Below are 19,923 nucleotides of genomic sequence, written 5' to 3' on the forward strand. Positions count from 1 at the left end.
GTTATATATACCAATCTCAAGTAATTATTTAAAAACGACTAATATACAGTAATACAATTTGAATGGAAAATTTGGCAACGTCGTGCTGAACGACTATTGGTCTACGTAGGCCCTAGTGGCAAGACATGAAACTAACATTGACACACTAACTGAATAAATATCGGACGCAACACGTGAATAATACTTAAATTGAACAAAAGCGCGATGAAAGAAACTCGTAGGACAATTGAAAATTTTCTGTAATACAGTTAACAAAATATCATTAAGAAAATTTTAACAATCTTATGAAAAGTCATTGCCGTATCTTGAGAAAAGTCGTAGCCCTCGGTTAACCACAGGAAAAGATGAGAATGCAATCCAATATGATTATTCCAACTTGTTTACTTTTGTTACCGGTAGTTCTCGGAGTCCTTGAGAAAAATGCAACGAAATTTGTACCAACTCGAGAATGGCAAACTGTAAAAAAAGGTAAGCAAACATTTATTTAATTTCGTTCTACGTAGATTCTGGGACTACTTTTTTACGCAACTGATTGTTCTCTTCCTAAGACCACGTCAGTCAAACTTGACATCGCGGTTTCTTCGAGACAATATGTCTGTAGCATTCAGGCCATTTTCTTACGTGCAGGACCGTTAAGTTCACAAAGAATTTTTATCTAAACTTCTTATTTATTATCGTTTCAAATATATGCAACTTATCCAAATACGATATTTTATAACTTATACCACAGTGACGTATAGAGAATTTTATTTAAAGGTGCAAATAGATTGGTCATTTATTTCATTTTTCAATTTAATAATTTAATTATTCATTCATAAAAGAGATATCGATTTATGTTCTTGTTATATTAATTCTCCTTTTAATTCATTTAATTCATTAGGTACACCTGTACCTCCAGGATTACATGTTCGACACAATTTTCAAACTGGAGTAACAGAAGCTAAATTAATGGACAATAACGATATAGAAGAAGAAGATTCGAACAAAAATTTGAGCAGTATGAATACAAATTCTTTAGTATTGCATCCTGAAAACACAATCCTTGAAGAAAAAGATCATGTACCAACAGAAAAGACTGATTTGTTTAATTACTCGATCAAAGAATTGAAAGATAGATTGAAAAAAATGAAACAAGAGGGTGAAGATTTTCCAGAAATAGATGTAATTACTTTTAACTATAGTCTCCGTATAACGTATAATGAATTTGTTTAAATCGTTTATAAATATTTCTAGATCGAACACTCGAAAAAGATAAGGCAAAAATTTAGAGACTACGAAGCTTTGAAGAAAGAATTTAAATCGTTTGAAATAAACATTACTGTTAGCGATTCGGACTTGTTAAGTAGCTACATTAAAAAGTTTCAAACTTATAAAAAAAGAGTCACTATGGGAATTTTAACAACTGCAGAAATAGAAAGAATTTTAGATATTTTGTATAATTTAGAATACCTGCTTCATCACATTGATAATGCCAAAGCTTTTGCTGATATGGAAGGGTATGTATAAAAATAATTTTTTTTTCTAACGAAATATCAACATCAAAGCCATTTTCTCATGATTTCTCAATTGCAGTATGAATAAAATTATATCTCCGTGCCTCAATGGAACGAACAACGAAATAAAGATCGAAGCTTTGAGACTTCTGGGTGCAGCTGTCCAATCTAATCCTAAAGTACAATTAAAAGCACTGGAAAATGATCTTGTTCAAAAACTTTTACATATATTGTCTACAAGTAGTAAAACAGACTTGAGGTCAAGATGTCTCTTTGCTTTGGGTGCTCTGATAAGGCAGTTTCCAATAGCACAAAAAGTGTGGGTCGATCACGGAGGAATAGAAATATTTGGGCAAATTTTAGTCGATGGACAATTACAAGTACAAATGAAAGTTATGAAATTAATCAATGATTTAATTGTAGAGAGGCAGCATATAGAATATATTACCGATGTTACACAACAAGAACTAAGAGTAAAGGCATATTCCGCCGCTGATATCGAGAGAAAATTATTAAAATATTCATATTGCGATCGCTTAAGCAATCTAATGATAACAAGCTTCAAAATTGATCTTAGTGATTTGTTGAGAACTAATTATGAATTCCTTAAAACTATTTCTGATAGCATGATCACTGCTGCTCCCATTTGTATTGACAAGTGGAGAATACATAAAGACGAATTTCTTCCTATTATACAGCACATATTGGATTTACATCATGACTTGAATGTACTAATAGGCATGCTTCAAACACTCGAAACTACCCACGATGAGTTATAGAGAGGAAGGGAAGATAAAATGTTCGTTATGACTGAGTTCCAGTATTTATTTCATGTTGTGTAGATATAATTGTACAAAGTTTTCGTGTGTGATGAAGAAAATCGTTGGCATATTTTGAATATTGGCCGTGGATATTTCACAAGCATTGTTATCAAATTATTACAGGTTTTAATGGATGGATGTACAATGTATCATAAGAAAAGCGTGTGTGTATATATGCAAATTAGAAAATTATTCTGTACATATATGTAAGAAATCTGAGTTACCCATCCAGTAAATGTAAATGAAAGTGTCATGTCTTTTTATGTTTTAAGAAAATTATTTAATAAATTATTTTTTACTGTTCACATTTGTGTTGTTTTATAGAAAAAAAATTGTTCAAAAATATATATCATAGAATAAAATACTTTATTTACAAATAATAGCGATTACATACGAACAGTTTGTTCGTGAAGTCATAGTTTATAGAAAATATACTTGCCAAATCGCTGATTAAACTAACTTCGTAATTCCGGATTTCTATTTACATGTGCTTAAAAACGACGCTCATGTATCAAGGTCTCTGTTGTAAAAGAATAATCCTTTAAGTACAAGGATTGCGTTTTGTTCGGTTTATAAAACCAGCACCTTTAGATAATACACGAGACTATGGAGAATAGATGGAATCTCCGTTCGATAGCTCATTTAATTCGTAAACTTCCCTAAAATACTTGAGTTTACATAATCTTTTAAATTTTATTAAATACAATGACTCTATATCTACATACCAATTTTACAGATTTTACATAATATCTTTCGCATATTGTTCATCATCAGGAATATGTTATTTCCTCCTTTCGCAATAAGGTAGTTAAGAGTTCAATACATTAGGAACTTAAAATATACATTTGTCGGAATGATCGAACAAACCGATAGATGTACCCACAAAATATACTATTTTTCTTTTTGCGTAATTTACAATCTTTTTTTTTGAGTTTCAATTTTTTTTAACAGTAAACGAGGAAGCATAAACATTATGTACACGATGATGTTTTACAACGTGAAAGTCAATTACACGTCAATACTGGTTTCACAGTGTAACGCCTAGATAACGAAGTTTAAGTGCAAAGTAAGTCGATATCGTAGAAACGGAATGACGTTTCATGCAACAAGTTTTCGATTGTTTATGGAGGAACATACGTATATTTATGTATAAACTATGCCAGGTTTGTAACAGAGAATCCCTTAATGCAACAATATAGATGGATAATACCGAATTGCCGATAATACGATCCCCGATAAACGATCGAAAAATATAAAAGTAACTTGTACAGATATCCCTGTTTTCTTTGTCTCTCGCTATCAGAAGAACATTAATTACCGCAGAAGGAGATCGACGTTATTTTTATTTATCGAATTATCTAAACGTGAACGTATTTCAAATATACAGATGACTATGAAGTTTTATATGAAACTAAAATCAGTAAAAAAAAAAGTAATTTCTACATGAATTTGGTCAGTCGTTAACCGTCGTTCTTCGTTTCCTCTGTCTCCCGGCGTGGATGCACCATCATTGAGCAACAAGTATTACGCGATAGAATTTCTTATGGCAAATTCGAATGACTTGTCTCGACACGTATCAAGGAACGTTAATATAACAAAAACTTACACTCGACACGTGTCGATGTACATTGACAAGTAGTACTTGATACTACTGCTAAACGAAGTAACTCTATTAATCGAAAAAAATCGTTAAAAATGCCATAATGGCGATACCAAAGAGTAACGCGACTATTTGTTTCAAAGATTCCTTGGGACTGGTAGTTTCCTTAAGCAGTTCAGGTAAAATGGTGACCATGCTGATATGAAGGAAGCCACCCGCGGTGAAGGGCAATATCCAACCTGTTTTCGCTCCTAAAGAAATACAATAGTCACAAATCTTAAAAATGTATATTCATTGAGCGAAGAAATTCTTAAGCCGTTGTCCTTACAATTTTAAAGAAGCGATACCTACCTACTTCACCGCCAGAGAAAATTATTGCGGTCATGGCTCCAAAAATGCCACCACTAGCTGTGAGAAGCTGCGCCCGCGCAGCATCCCATCTGTTGAATCCGCTGCGTAATAAGATTGCGAAATCTCCGACCTCGTGCGGAATCTCGTGTATGAGAATAGCAAACGTGGTGAGAGCTCCCAAACGGAAGGATACGAGGAAAGAACCGCCTACAGCCAACCCATGAGTGAAGTTATCTATAATGTTGGCTATCAGATTAAGATAGCCAGTTATATGCTTGGACTTTTGTTTTACAATAGTCTGTTCATCGTTAGAAGCTTTGTCCGCTTTGTCTTGTTTTAAATAACCTTTCGACAACTCGGTTGAAAAACCATTAGCGTTCTTCGCAAATTTCTTTAAACAATCTTTTGCCTCGTCTAGCGGCAAACCTTTCAGGGTATTCGACAACTCGTTGCACATTAATACCGGCTTAATGCCGTTGCTAACGAAACCGTTCTTACGGTTATCTTTGAAATCATTTGTTAGTTCGGAGTATCCGGTTTTCTTTTCTAAGAAGGGCCGCAACTGTAAGAATAATTTGAAATACTTGTATTAGTACGGTGTTCAAGAACGATATATTTCATTCATACATTATTTTAGAATCGATGAATCACCTCGTTAATGGCTTTCGAAAATTCGTTGGGAAGTCGCTTTGAAAACCCGTTTTTCGGATTGCTTCCGATCAAATTAATACAGTTGTTATTCTCCATTTCCTTCTCAGTTTCAGTGCTAGTTTTTTCGCACAGTTCCGTGTTATTTATGGACGTATGCTCGATTTCAGCTTCTTGCTCGAAAGCAAACAGTTTCTCCACTATGACGAATACCAAGAAGCCTCCTAGTACCCATAGACCGCACGCCATCGACGGATGTCCATCGTTCGCTGCTGAAACAAAATGACGTAACTTGCACAGATACCTGTAAAGCGATTCTAGATCTTAGAGAGGACGACACCGAGTCATCTGTAAGAGAAAAAGATGGCCAAGGTAACTGAGAAATTGTAGGTAGACTAGAAACGAGCCAGTTTCATTTAGGAGAGGACAGCTGGCAATTGAAATCCGCAACTGAAATACAATAGGGTTTGAGAATGCCGTTTGAATCGCTCATAAAGCAGTCAACGGAGGTGAAGGATCGCCTCGAGTCATGCTTAGCATAGATCTAATATGATGAATTGCAGTCTGAGGCCAAAGTGGTCCGTAATTTAAATATATGATCTTCGATTGAAATTTGTATTGCTGCTTATTCAATACGAGTCGTATTGTAAAACCAGAAATACACTATCACAAAAATGGCGAAACAAAAGAGGAGATTCGTCTATTTTTAGCAGGAATCATCTCGAAATCTTTAATGCATCTTTCGTGTTATACGATACAGCAAATTTTTGCAGAGGAAAGATCGATAAAACCAACTGTCAAGTCCGTGTGTCTGTGCATGCGAATTGCATATATGTATATATATATATATATATATGTACTTTACGATTAAACGACATAGCGAGATCAGTCGAGTTTCACGCTCGATGCATGGATGTTGCGTCGATCGATCGATTCTTTAACGACCTCGACTTAATCTTTGACACTATTCTCGTATATTTTTTTTGAAACTTCTTCCTTTTATCTAACGCTACCACCACACGATAAACTCGTGGGTCTTCCCGAATAGATTCGTTCAAGGCTGTTACCCCTTGTAACTTTCTCATTACACAACACTATAGTACACATTGTGCATTAGGTAATGTTTCTTCAATGACGTATAAACAACTAAATTAGATCACTCTAGAAACGTCGTCATTCTTTGTACGTTAACGATAAGTTTCGCGTGCGATGGTGTAGATTTCGTAGCAATTCGAATTTGCCGTATAGTCGAACATGTTCGAAAGATTGCACGTTCGATCGAATAAAAAGTTCGAGAAAGTTTTAGGGCGAAGGTGGGGATAGAAAATATACGTTATTCTCGTTTCGAACGCTTCATATTCGATTCTGACAACTTTCAGGATTCTCCGAACTCGAGGAATGAAAAAGGATAGAGGAGAATTTTGTTGCAAGTTTGTTCGTGCGAGCTTCGTGATTGGTTCGCTCGTTATCTCGTATGAATCGCCAAAGCAAGAACGAGCCACCGGTTGACGATAGTTTTTTATTATCTGCCAAGACTGCAGCTGGCACCACTGATTCTTTTCATTTCCTTTCTGTAGTATTTTCGTACCTTTGTTCAAAGAGCTGTTCGCCCATGTTTCCGGTAGCAGATGCAGGAAGACGTCGCCCAGAAGGCCACCGACTGCGAAGCTCAGCAATACTTTCAGTGTATTAGCACTGTCTGTAACATAAACAAGGTCGGCGTTCTTAAAGAAGCTTCTAGAAAAAGAAGCAACATTTACGAATTATTTTTATATCGATCGATATAATTTATTGTTATAATTATTATCGTATAAGTTTTGCGGAAAAATTGATAAAATTATAAATAGAACATGGTATAGGATAAGGAAAACAATTACACGTCATTGGATGAAAAAGTGCAGGAGGTTGTACTTGACAGATCGAAGATGTTCTAGAAAATTGTTCTAACTATCCTCCTACGCACATACGCGTCTGTGCACGGATGGATGGTCGGCCTTTCCTGTACGAAGCCGATAAGTTTAAAGTTAAATGGCGCGATGTTAACAATTTTACCATTCACCGAGTTTCTTTATGGGCGTGGATACTTTCGTTAAAATACGATTTGGCCCTTATCTTTTTTCTCTTCGCTAATCAATGATAATCTAGAACGAGCGAAATCGATACAAAAATATGTATAGAATATCGAGTTATCTGAATTTTCGATTAGGAAGAGATACAACGGTTGAAATTTAATCGGACGATATCTCATTTTGCCACATAGCCAATTATACTTCGAAAATAATAATATTAAATTAAAATAAATAATAATAAAATAATATCCGAATTGAATTATTCTTCAGCTCTTTTTCGACTACGATTCGCCATCTGACGGTATGTCTCATTTCATCGTAGGTTACGTAAAGCGTGTTATTATCTTCGTTCCCTAAAAGAATAGGCGGGGGTCTAACCGTTTTATTTAATCGTAATAATAGGCGTTCAAGAAGTTGTAATCTTTATTAAAAATTGAGTGGAAATAACTTCGTCGTCGATGATAATTATTCCATAGACCTTGCTCCACTTCTTGTGAAAAATAATGGAGCAGACTGGCCTCGATAAGCAGCCTGAATTTTTCAAATATTCGGATTCAAATTATTTTAACAATTTCACTCCAAAATATCCGTATTCCTATTTCTGTAACGAAGTGTCAGGAAAAATATGCAAACAACGATAACGATAATATGCAACAATTAACGAGTCTGCTTTCACAATAATCGATATACATATTTTTTATTAATCAGCCTTTATCACGAATAGCATTCGTTAAGTGGTACTACTGTAGCGCTAATTATTTTACGCGATAAACACTTACTTCCTTTACGGCGATCAATAAACTTTGGAGCCTGCTAGATACAGTGATCTGTTACGGAAAATTCTCCTTGTTACATAGATGTGTACTGCCACGGACTGTCAATTTACACGTCTAACATGTTCGAGTCTACAAAATCGTAAAACATGTCCACAGAGATCAAGAACATTTGCCGTAGCGATAAGCGAACTAATAAATAGGCGTATCTTGAAAAATTTACCGATCAAGGGTTAACAGAAGCGGTATCGTCATTTTTCCGACATGCGATTTCACAAATATAACTCGCGTGTCTAGACCTTCTTTTCGACGGCAAATTTAGTTTTCGAGTAATTCTGTCGTTGGCAACGCGAACCTTGCATCGTCCTCGTGATCGATACATTGGTTCGATAGATTATACGTCTCTCAGTTGCATTTAAAGCGAACGAGCATTTACATACAATATTACACGTGTGTCGCGCTCGCTAGAACTAAACGCCCATCGATCAACCAAGAAAAAAGTTATACCATTAGCGTGGTTAAGATTCGCAACAAGATACAGAACAAGAATAGAAACACACCCGAACCATCTGGCAGCTGAAACGTGCAACACAACAAACATCGCAAGAAGACTAAAAAGGAAACACCCAATAGACCTCATAAAAGATATAACTTAGAAAAAAAAAAAACGAAGCTGGCACCCCGCTGGGGGTAGCCGCCCACATGCTATATTATTTTTTATTTATATTTTTTTTTTTCTTCACCAACAAGATATAACACTTTACCAAATGTCCGCAAGGACAAATTGTAAAATAACCAAAATAAAAAAAAAAAAAAAAAAAAAAAAAAAAAAAAAAAAAATTAGCGTGGTTAAGCGTCTTCAACAGCCACCATAATCGTAAAAGGGTTGCCATAACACGGTTTCGCAATCGACCATGGGAACAATAAGACGTTAGTAATAAAATTGACGATGAAGCGCTCCCGACAAACGATCGTCGCAACGACAAAACCATTTCCCTGTTTCCTTTATAACAACGACCAATTAAACGAACGACGTCGAATAACGCGAGCTTGTTTTCGCGTGTTACGCAACTCGCATATTTTTAAATAATCGCTCAACCACCGCGTGTAAATTATTTAACGGCTGACCTCCATTTTGTGCTGATAGCATCAAACCACCAGAGGTAGAAAACCACTTTCTATCATTTTATCATTTCTCGAACAGAATCTAGATTACAATTAGTTTTGAATTAAAGGAACTTCCGAATCACCGTGTACGCGAAAAAATCAATCGAGCGTCGCTCAAAAAGATCACGATCTACGTAATGCCAAGCAATATATACGACGTTACTCTACCACAGTTGCGATATTTCGACTTTGAAACACGCAAATATAGCGAAATCGGAGAGAAAGAGACAGAGAGATAAACCATAAACTTAAGGGCTAACGGAATTCCCCGCAATTTATATACACGTACAATCTCTACAAATTTCTACAGACGTTGTTTGACTGCGATTTCACTCAAATCTAGCAACTCCGATCTCTCGAAAAACTGCTGTTACGTTGCGTGGGATCGTCGGTACTCCGTCCTTCATGGTCCTGACCATCCAAGGTCCACGCACCGTAATAAACCCAAGGAACTACCATAAACAGAATCCTTTTAACGGAATCTTCATCCTGTAAGTATTTTCCGTTTATGGCTGGTACTTAAGACAGTCCTTGGGTTTATTAGTTGCTCTTAAAAATAAATTAGAAAAGCGAATAGTTACCTAATGGGGAAAGCAAATATCGCCTAACGGAAAAGCTAGTTTTTCCCATGAACAAAGTCACCCACGAGCCACGTTGGTAGGAGGCTTCTTTCCCCTATCTCAAGCGATTAACGTGGATTTTAGCCAATGGGCAGTGCAGATCGTTACTCATACTTTACTAACGAAAAATGGGAACAACGAATTCGAGGAACAGAAGATACTTTATCACGTCCATACGTACATATTGTATACACACGATCCATACATAACATTGTATTACACTGAAGTTGTTGTATCTTTAAATATATTATATAATCTGTTAAAATCAGAGTTATATTTACTCGACCATCCTTGTTATCCCAAAAGAAACAAGGAATCGATCGATTCGTGGCGTCGATTAAACGAATCGTAACGGGAATTTACGACTCCTGGTGGCGCGCTTCTGCGACATCGCGTCTCCCCGCGATCGAAAATTCAACTGGCGAACGATGACGATGACGCGTATTATCTTTCGAATTCCGAATTGCATCGCGCGATAATGAGCATTCGTCGGTTCTGCCTCTGTGAGTTTACAAGAAATTCCTAGAATCGTTTGAGAATCAGGTCGCGCCTTTTTCATGATGAAATACCGATACAATGTTGCAAATTGCTAGTAGGAATTCGATGTATTTACCAGGAATATGGAGAATTTGCATAGATTAGAATATCGATTGTGGTTTTACAAATTTAGTCATCGTTATGTTCTTCGAGGGAATAAAAAAACGTGAATATAAAATTGCAGCAGCGTGATCGAAACGGCAATGTTTTCATTGCAAAAACTGTACTTCTGCATAGAAATAGAATCGACGGGATAAGTGATGCAATTTAGAACAAACGTTATGAGCGAAGAGCAAACATGTTGGCACGCGATAGAATAACTACAATGTCGCTACAAAGTTATCAACTAGATAATTCGATACCGTATCGGGAATCGATCAATAGAACATTGACGTTCATTGTTTCCTTTTATTTTTAATTGCTCCGTATCGGATAAATCATATCTGCCGATAGTTACGCAAGATCAGCGACAGGTCTTTCGCTGATTTTCAAAACGCTATATATCGATGAAGTCATCTGAAACACACGATCGAGGGTTAATTACACTTTGAAAGGTAATCACTGTATTCCCTGAACAAACTCTTCATAAAAGATATAACTTGGAAAAAACGAAGCTGGCACCCCTCTGGGGGTAGCCACCCACATGCTATATTTATTTTTATTTTATTTTTTTTCACCAAAAAGATATAACACTTTACCAGATGTCCATAAGGACAAATTGTAAAAAACCAAAATAAAATAAAAAAAAAAACTTTGTTACGACATAAAAGATATAACTTAGAAAACACGAAGCTGGCACCCCGCTGGGGGTAGCCACCCACATGCTATATTTTTATTTTATTTTTTTTCACCAATAAAATATAACACTTTACCAAATGTCCATCAGGACAAATTGTAAAAAACCAAAATAAAATAAAAAAAAAACTTTGTTACGACATAAAAGATATAACTTAGAAAACACGAAGCTGGCACCCCGCTGGGGGTAGCCACCCACATGCTATATTTTTATTTTATTTTTTTTCACCAATAAAATATAACACTTTACCAAATGTCCATCAGGACAAATTGTAAAAAACCAAAATAAAATAAAAAAAAAAACTTTGTTACAACATAAAAGATATAACTTAGAAAACACGAAGCTGGCACCCCGCTGGGGGTAGCCACCCACATGCTATTTTTATTTTTATTTTTCTTTTTTTTCACCAATAAAATATAACACTTTACCAAATGTCCATCAGGACAAATTGTAAAAAACCAAAATAAAATAAAAAAAAAAAAAAGAACGTGACAAACTCTGCTATTACAATTTCAAACGATCAGGTACCTCGCTGCCTGAACGCGCGAAATACTTCTTTCTCGTTCTCCGCATTCTTGCCATTACGAGGATAATTGCACGGAGCAACAGTACCTAGCGTGCATAAATATCGAAGGATAATTGATAAACATCGCGTCGCAAGAGGATGGTCGATAACACGGTTCAACAGCGATATTCTAGTTTCTTCTGATGCTTTTCTTAGCAAAAATATCTAGTTTGATTTTCTCCTTTAGTATTTTAAATAACTAAAAAATGTAACTAAAAAATGCTGCGTGTTAGGCGTTCTTTAAATGTTTATAACGCGATAACCGTGTATCATTTTATTCGGCAGGGACCGCAGAATTATCTCATCAGGATGGCAATTCTCAAAATTGGTTGTTCCCAGAAACCGCAGAGAGAACGCTTTCTTAAGAAAATACAGTTTGCAGATTCGTTTAGCTAAGACACAAGTCCATAAGAATCATCCGTTGCAGGTTGCAAAATTAAATACGCGTCGAATAGCGATGTCTAATTTGGTCCAAAATTAAGCGGAATAGACACGATGACGCGTTGTTACCAAAAACGATCCTGATAAACATACCGATCCACAGGAAGTAAACGTCTGATAACAAGCTATATGCGGTTGTGAACTATATTAGAGCACCGTCATCGCTATGTAGAGCACTGGCAGAGCAGATACTAATTATCTAACGAATCGTTTAAAACGCAATACCCTAATTGTCCGCAATGGAATAATTAATTGACTAACAAGATATCGAGCACACTGAATCCAACCATGAAACAAGGAGACCATACGTGAGAACATGTTTAACGCAAGGAAAGAAAAATTTGGCCACGTTGTTCGCGCCAAGTTTGCCAAGAAACGTGGTCAAATCCTACACGCGAAATTATATAGTATATAATATATTTACAAGGGATCGCGGTACGTGTGTCGCGAGATTCTAAAATAGAAAAATCGATCGGATGGCGTGTAGAAGCGTTCGAAGAAATTAAACGCGCGATTCGATGCAGCTGAAGTTGTTCGTCCACGAACGAACCGCCTGTCACAATCTAATCGCGATCGGGTTGAGCGAAAGAGAAATGGAGAACGCATCTGTGAACGCAAATCGTGGAGCAGAGCAGCGAGACACGCTCGATAATAGATTCGTTCGAGAACAGTCGTTCTCTCGGTTAAAACGAGGGAAGCTGTTTCGTTTCGCGCGCCATCCACGCGATCATTTCCAGATTTGTCCGTAACAATCGTTCCGTTCTAAATGGAGTAATGACGATGTAGACTTAAACGCGTTAATTCCCCGAGGCTTCGGACGGCCTTTTTCATCCAAACTTTTAATAGATCTAAATATATGTTACTAGCTCGAAGAATCTGTTTCACAGACAACGATTTAAATTCGTATTGTGAAATTGCTAGTATTTAGATGTAATTGACGACTGTAGCATCGGAAAGATAATGGTCGGTAGAAGTATAAAAGGACGATCGTATCGGTAACGGAATCCGCGATAGGAACGCCGTTCGTAACTGTTAAGATTATTCAGTGGATGGAATTAAAGAAATGCGTGAGCAAACTGCAAGGTATTGAAAGTGTATATATTGCGAATAGTAAATTACAAAATATGTGGTACTATGTAAGCCGATCCAGATCCTCTCGCTAGCAACGTTACCCTGAGACTAAAGACAACTCCTCAACCAACATCGGACGTGTACCGCTTATGGCCTTTCCTAAACGCATTCTTTTGTCTATGCGCCTTCGAAGACCTTAGGCGGTTGAGAAACCGAAGACTAGATGTTGAGTTTTCTCAGAAGTGACGATCACTTCAACAGTAACGAAAGATCGAAGGTTGGAGAGGATACGCGCAAACGAGGATGCAGCCGATCGTTGAATGGCAGAAAATCGACTTACACAACCTTGCATGGTCGATTTGCAGTTTCGCAATGTGTTACGTCGCGTGAGATGGTCCGCGCGACATCCCTCCTGGTCAGGCCGCCTAGGCCTACCCATCGTCACAGTGACCCGTCTTAGGCCCAAGGAACCCCCATAAACCGCATCTGTTAACCATTAAGTTACAGTCATATAAACAGCGCCGGTTTATGGAAGGTCCCAAAAGTCCGTTTGTTTATTGCACATCCTCGCTAATTGCGAAGAAAGCAGATGTGCCCTGCGAAACGGCTGGGTTTTCCCCAAGAACAAGGACACCCATGAGCCAAATGTGCAGGAGACTTTCTCCTCATATTGTGTGTATTAATATTGGCCAAAACCAATGGGCATCGCGGATCGTTACCCTCACTATTCTACTGAAAAGTGTGGACAACGAATCCGCAACACAACAAACATCGCAAGAAGACTAAAAAGGAAACACCCAATAGACCTCATAAAAGATATAACTTAGAAAAAAACGAAGCTGGCACCCCGCTGGGGGTAGCCGCCCACATGCTATATTATTTTTTATTTATATTTTTTTTTTCTTCACCAACAAGATATAACACTTTACCAAATGTCCGCAAGGACAAATTGTAAAATAACCAAAATAAAATAAAATAAAATAAAATAAAAAAAAAAAAAAACGAATCCGCGTCCTTAGTTCAGCAAGGGTACACCCACACCGAGCTTTCCTCCTAAATAAGACGAGCTGGGTCACTCACTGTTCTTCTACCAAGCAGACAGTCAAGTACACTGTTCTTCTACTTCGCGAGTAGTCACGTTTATTAATTTGAGTCAGTCGGGTTCTCGGGCTATAACGCGCTAACATCTAAACCCTCGGGTCAGATCGAAAAATAATTTCTGTAAGTCCCACGTTTTGTTAATGATGTTAAATAAACATATATTAGATAACTGTGGACTACAGTTATTCAAACACAACCACCCCTATTCTCGTAACTGAAATCAGGGGATCGCCCTGCTCGCGGTGTCGATTCGTGCATCGTAACGGGAATTTACGACTCCTGTTGACGCGTCTCAAAGCGAACGCGTCTCCCCGCGACCGGACGAAAATACAGACGGCCTTTTTCATCCAAACTTTTAATAGGTCTAAATATATGTTACTAGCTCGAAGAATCTGTTTCACAGACAACCATTTAAATTCGTATTGTGAAATTGCTAGTATTTAGATGTAATTGATGACTGTAGCATCGGAAAGATAATGGTCGGTAGAAGTATAAAAGGACGATCGTATCGGTAACGGAATCCGCGATAGGAATGCCGTTCGTAACGAAAGATCGAAGGTTGGAGAGGATACGCGCAAACGAGGATGCAGTCCGATCGTTGAATGGCAGAAAATCGGCTTACACAACCTTGCATGGTCGATTTGCAGTTTCGCAATGTAAATGGCTTTCCTCGACCCCTGCGCGCCGCTACGAACGAAACAACAAGAAAGAGGACAAACTCTTAAATGTCGATGACCAAAAGCGATGTTTAATCTGGCCAAGAAGAAACAGGCGTATGATTCGCGTACCTCGCGACGAGATGTGGAAGAAAAGGAACGAGAAAGATCTTGTTCGAGTCATAAACGAGAATAACAATTCGCTTCGCTGCGAGAAACTGCACGGCTCGGAGAGTCACAGTCGCGTTACAGGAAACAATTTAAATTCAGTTTCGCTACTTGTAATTTACCGTTTAAATGGACCTACGGCTATTGATCGTGCTTTGCAAGTAAATTCTAGAACACTGCGAAGACTCTGCAAGTCGTGGATTTCCTGACAGACATATCGTAAAACCGCGAACAACGAAAGCGTAAAAGTGAAAACTGCCTTGAAATTATTGTCAAGTAGTTTTGCAACGGATAAAGTACAGTGGCGTGTCGATTAATTTTTATAGTTTCTCCTTTTGTACCCATGTATAATGGAAGATGACCAGTGAAAGTCAGTTGCAACGGCTGGTGAGGTCTTTCTTCGATAGGAGGCTCTGGAATGCCCTTTGTAACACAAGGGTCGGCCCCCTGCATTCTCAGGTAGCAAGTTTTCGTGTAAAAATGAATATGAGATACAGGTTGACGGGTCGCCATTGTAGAAGAAACGTTAACGGATCGATCCAAAAAAAGATTTCAAACTTGCTCATGCCGCTAACGTAATCTTTATGCGAACAAGAAATAAATTTGCATAAATCGACGAATTAAAGAAATCTATTCCGTATGCAGTTAACGTTAAAATAATACTAATTTTCGCGTAATAACCTGCGAAGCGGCGTCGAAATTGCCTGGAAGACCATCTGCCTCAACTACCTCGTGTCCTTGAATTCTTTCTACCGGTTAAAACGACGTTACACATATATACAACGTGCATTCCACCCACGGAGGAATTGGAAATTTCATTCGTATTCTCCACTGTGTCCAACAGGTTCCACGACCTTCGGCGTAAAGTGTGTGCCACGGTAAGCCATTCACACACGTGCACTTTACGTGTTCGCTCGATCCGAGCACTTCTGCCGTCATTGCTTCGATTCGACCTTTCACCTCTACGTGCCCTAGTCGATTTTTAGAAGCTCGAAGATTGGTTTCACCTTCCCTATTCTATTTATTGAAAGTGAAATTTCCAAATTAGTAATTCCTCGTTTATTATATATTTTCAACTATTTTGTTACTTTATCATAATATAAAAATCAATTAAAAGAATAGACAAAAAGAAAAAAAAACCCACCCGAATAAGAAAATTTGAAGTTTGAAAGGTTAAATAAAAAGGTTTACTTTCTTTCGATATTCGTCTCCCAAAATGAACATGAGATGAGAATTTGTTGAATATATACGAGATCACATTTGCATTGCCCGCTTTGTTTCCTAGTTTACAAATTTCATCGCTACAATGCGTGCCATCTCCACGCAAGTTCCATGACCTTGTCAGTTCACATTGGCGTGGAACAAGAGTCATCGCGCGCGTTAATACACGGACCACGAATTCTGTTAACGTGTTCGTACGCACAATGGACTATCCTGTCTGCATTTCCCTCGTTTCACTCGGTATCACTACTTAACGAGACGAAACAGCGACTGCTACTCTCTCCGACGCGTGATAACGCTAGAAAATATATCTCTCGTCTCACAGATCGGAATTAATCCTCGGCCACTGACATCAGGTCAAAGCGAAGTTTCGTCATTTTTTCCCTGACCGGCTATAACAGGCGCTTTCTTTGGGTGCACGATCCGGTATTCCATCGTGAATCTTAAATCCATCATCGGCTTGACCACAATCCTATCTTTGTGATATTTTTAATATTCGAAGAAATCTATTACGAATGCAAGATATAAAACGTTTTATGCAGAAACGAAAGAAAGTGATTCAAATATACAAATTATCTTTCGACTTCGACACCGTATCAACTGCATGAGATTCGAAGAAGGACAAGTATTCCGGCGCAGTTTGTAGCACTCCACTGAGAGAGACAAGATTATGTTTCGAGAGAAGCCTTTGGCACGATGCATCGGACGGCTGGGTAAACAATATGCGCAGTATTACGCAGCAGATTCTTTGCGCGTGGCCGAATACGTTTCTTTTCGAGCACCGGGAAGAATTCTTTCTACTCTACGCAATAACGCGTCATTATTTTTACCTCGTCTACCGTGGTATCGTAGTTTTCGAGGAACATGGCAATTTTGTATACGCAAAATTACAAAATTTTTTTCTAAGTAAGAACGAAGAGCTTGGAGACATTACAAGCAATCGCTAAGAGATACACAACGACGTTAATCTCCAACAATTTGCGTAATCTTCCTGTTGAAACACCGTTATCTTTTTATTCCTAGAAGAACTATACGATTAAATGAATAGAATAGGAAGAAAGCGTGTAATAAGCGTGTTTTTCTTGTCTTTCGAATAATTCTCTTCGATTGGATTCGATCGAGCAAACGTTTCTAGTAAAATCAATGGTAAATGATCTTACTTTCATACATTACGGTAAACAGGATACTGACCATACCGTCGAGCATTAACGCGGTTGAAGAGTAAGAAATATAACTGTCAATCTGACGTAATCTCTTGCAAATGTATACGCTATTCTCTGTTCGCGGACTATTTAAAGAACACACTGGAAAAAAGATCATACAATTATTTATAATTTCATAAACATCCGTACTAGAGAAGTAAGAATTTTAAATCGGTGAAATTGATTATTGTTTCGGTATTTACGCTATTAACCATATATCTGCAATCCATAACAATACATAACGTAACGAAATCGCTTTCGTGTAAATACGTATATATTTGCGTTTATCTTACCTCGAATACAACAATCTCGTATTCTTGTCAAATAGCTGCGTAGTATACTGACATTATCGGGGTTACATGATATATTACACTAAAGTTTGGTGGAAAACATTCTAACAGCAGCGATCACTAAAAAGTAAAGATAAATATATTTTAAACGATACACGATTTATTGATATCGGGCAATATTTTTCTAACGGGTTTTAATGGTTATTTGCAACGAACATTCTATAGAACGATTTGCTACTTCTGCAAATGATCATTAAATCTTAAAGAAAAATATCATCCTACGTCCACGCGGTAGCTACTTATGCAGATCCTTACCACCTTTATTTATAATATTTTATCGCGAGTTAGTACGGGAAAGATCGATTAGATAACTTCTTAGAATTTCATTAAAAAGAAATGGTTAATTTCATTAGTTTTTATTAATAATCTAATCTTCCAGCAAATAAAACGTGATTCAAAGATCACGCTTGAAGAATACGCTTGAAGAACTTCATTTGTTACTGTAAATTTATGTCATTTATGTCAAAAATGTCATTTATATATGTCAAAAGAAGATTCTACGTAAAGTTTAAAATAAAAAAAGTAAAAGCATTGCATTAACCATATAGACATCGTGCTATAAAATGACAAATTACTTCGTTGGTACAGATCACCTGTATCGAACCTATTGTGAAACTATGTTCCCGCGTGCGCGGTAAAATGGAAGTACACTGTATACATAACCTCCTTTAGCGATAGTCAGAATTCCTCGCAGCAGGAAACATCATGATTCCATATAAATCATTTAATAGGTTCATGCTGATTAAAGAAAATGGCATGACAACAAAGGAAAAGGGGGGAGGGTCGATTACGTGCTATTGAAGAAAAATATTACCTCCATTCTTTAGGTTGGCACCTTCTTCAATGGGGATGATAAATAGGGGGAAAATACCAGTCAGTCCAATCAGAGTACTTCCAAGCAAAGAAAACAGCCATGGTGTGTAATCGAAATATTCCATCGTCGCCTTCCATGGCGTCCACATCTCTTCTGTGATCATTTCATACAAAAATCCGATAGAATAGGTACAGTTCTGTTGCATGCACATGTCTGCCGCCATATTTGTGCGTCGTGTATCGAAGACCGAACTTGTCAAAAAAAACACTTATCTTTTCTCAATCTCCTTAATCCTTCGGTTTCCTGTTTGATCTTATGATCTTTATCGATGTTCGTTGGAAATGTACTAAACAAAAATCACGAGAAATTTCTATTTTCGAGGTTTGTTTATCTAAAGATAACCTCTGCCGAATACCTCCAAGAAAATACTTGTATCTTTTCACTGGTTAAATGTGTAGAAGTAACACTAATGTTTGAAGAATATCTCGAACAATGAAACGTCAGTTGTTGAGAGAAAGATTTACCAAGAAAAAACGAGCATTTGGAAATCGTCGAGACAACGACAACTGTGCGCCCGACTAGCCTACACTGAGGACTGAGTACGGACGCTACAAATCAGACAGTCGCCGCCTCTACTAACGTCGTCGATTTTGTCGATCAAATCAAGCCTCTTGTTATTTCATACTGTCGCGATGCGGGGATAAGAGCTGCGAGATCGGTCCTCCAATGATAGATATCAAAATGACTCTGTCCGACGATATATTTCTCTGTACGCCTTCTTCTCCTACTTCTTTTCTCTTTCTTCGATATGGAGCTTCTTATCCAATTCGCATTTGTCACGATAGTCTTTCATGCCAGCGAAATCAGGGTATAATGCAGATTGACGTTCGCCTTAGAATATCAGCAGCAAAATGAAATCTTGTCTCTTGGTCTTCTTACCTTGTTACGTCTTTAATCAGGGTACTCAATACTCTGTGGAAATTTGAATCACTGACGGAGTGAAGTGGTCACCTTTACCGCCACAGCTGATAAACACGATTACACAACAGCACACAGTATATGCTTGGAACATATGTATTCGCGAGAAGTTGCGACTCTTCGGTTCCTATATTTTTGGTTATATACGTCTCGAACTGGTAGTGCGAGAACACAACGAGCGTGACACTCACCGATCAACGAATAGAATCGCAATGTTGTTACTCTGTCCTTTTTTGTACCCTCAGATTATTTTGCTAAACGAGAAACAATGTGTTATATCACCCATTCACCACAACGATGCAACGGCCAATGAGTATTGTAAGGAGAGCAGTCCTTTTTATAGCTACTAAAACACTCCACCAGATTGCTCTACGTACGAAACAGAGGCGAAAAACATGTCTGCCGCGGATGAAAAAGATAAACAAAGGATAGAAGAGGAAAAGAGAAAGCGAATGGAAAAACAATCGAGATGAATTTAAAT

At 37.5% G+C, this 19,923-nt stretch overlaps 2 protein-coding genes across 2 annotated transcripts; one reads left to right on the plus strand and one right to left on the minus strand.

Annotated features, from left to right (window-relative positions):
- The first annotated feature begins 121 nt into the window (after window positions 1-121).
- On the plus strand, window positions 122-2,619 carry LOC132910514 (nucleotide exchange factor Sil1). Its single transcript, XM_060966277.1, has 4 exons — window positions 122-468; window positions 881-1,161; window positions 1,234-1,496; window positions 1,573-2,619. The coding sequence occupies exons 1-4, from the start codon at window positions 345-347 to the stop codon at window positions 2,270-2,272; spliced, it is 1,368 nt and encodes a 455-aa protein (XP_060822260.1). The 5' UTR covers window positions 122-344; the 3' UTR covers window positions 2,273-2,619.
- Window positions 2,620-2,659: 40 nt separating this feature from the next.
- On the minus strand, window positions 2,660-19,895 carry LOC132910515 (zinc transporter ZIP13 homolog). Its single transcript, XM_060966278.1, has 5 exons — window positions 18,465-19,895; window positions 6,502-6,612; window positions 4,917-5,185; window positions 4,266-4,827; window positions 2,660-4,165 (listed from the first exon to the last, which is right to left on the minus strand). Exons 1-5 carry the CDS (start codon window positions 18,685-18,687, stop codon window positions 3,987-3,989), a joined length of 1,344 nt encoding a protein of 447 aa, XP_060822261.1. The 5' UTR covers window positions 18,688-19,895; the 3' UTR covers window positions 2,660-3,986.
- Window positions 19,896-19,923: the final 28 nt, after the last annotated feature.

Source organism: Bombus pascuorum, chromosome 9, assembly GCF_905332965.1.
Source record: "Bombus pascuorum chromosome 9, iyBomPasc1.1, whole genome shotgun sequence".
Classification (NCBI taxonomy): Eukaryota; Metazoa; Arthropoda; class Insecta; order Hymenoptera; family Apidae; genus Bombus; species Bombus pascuorum.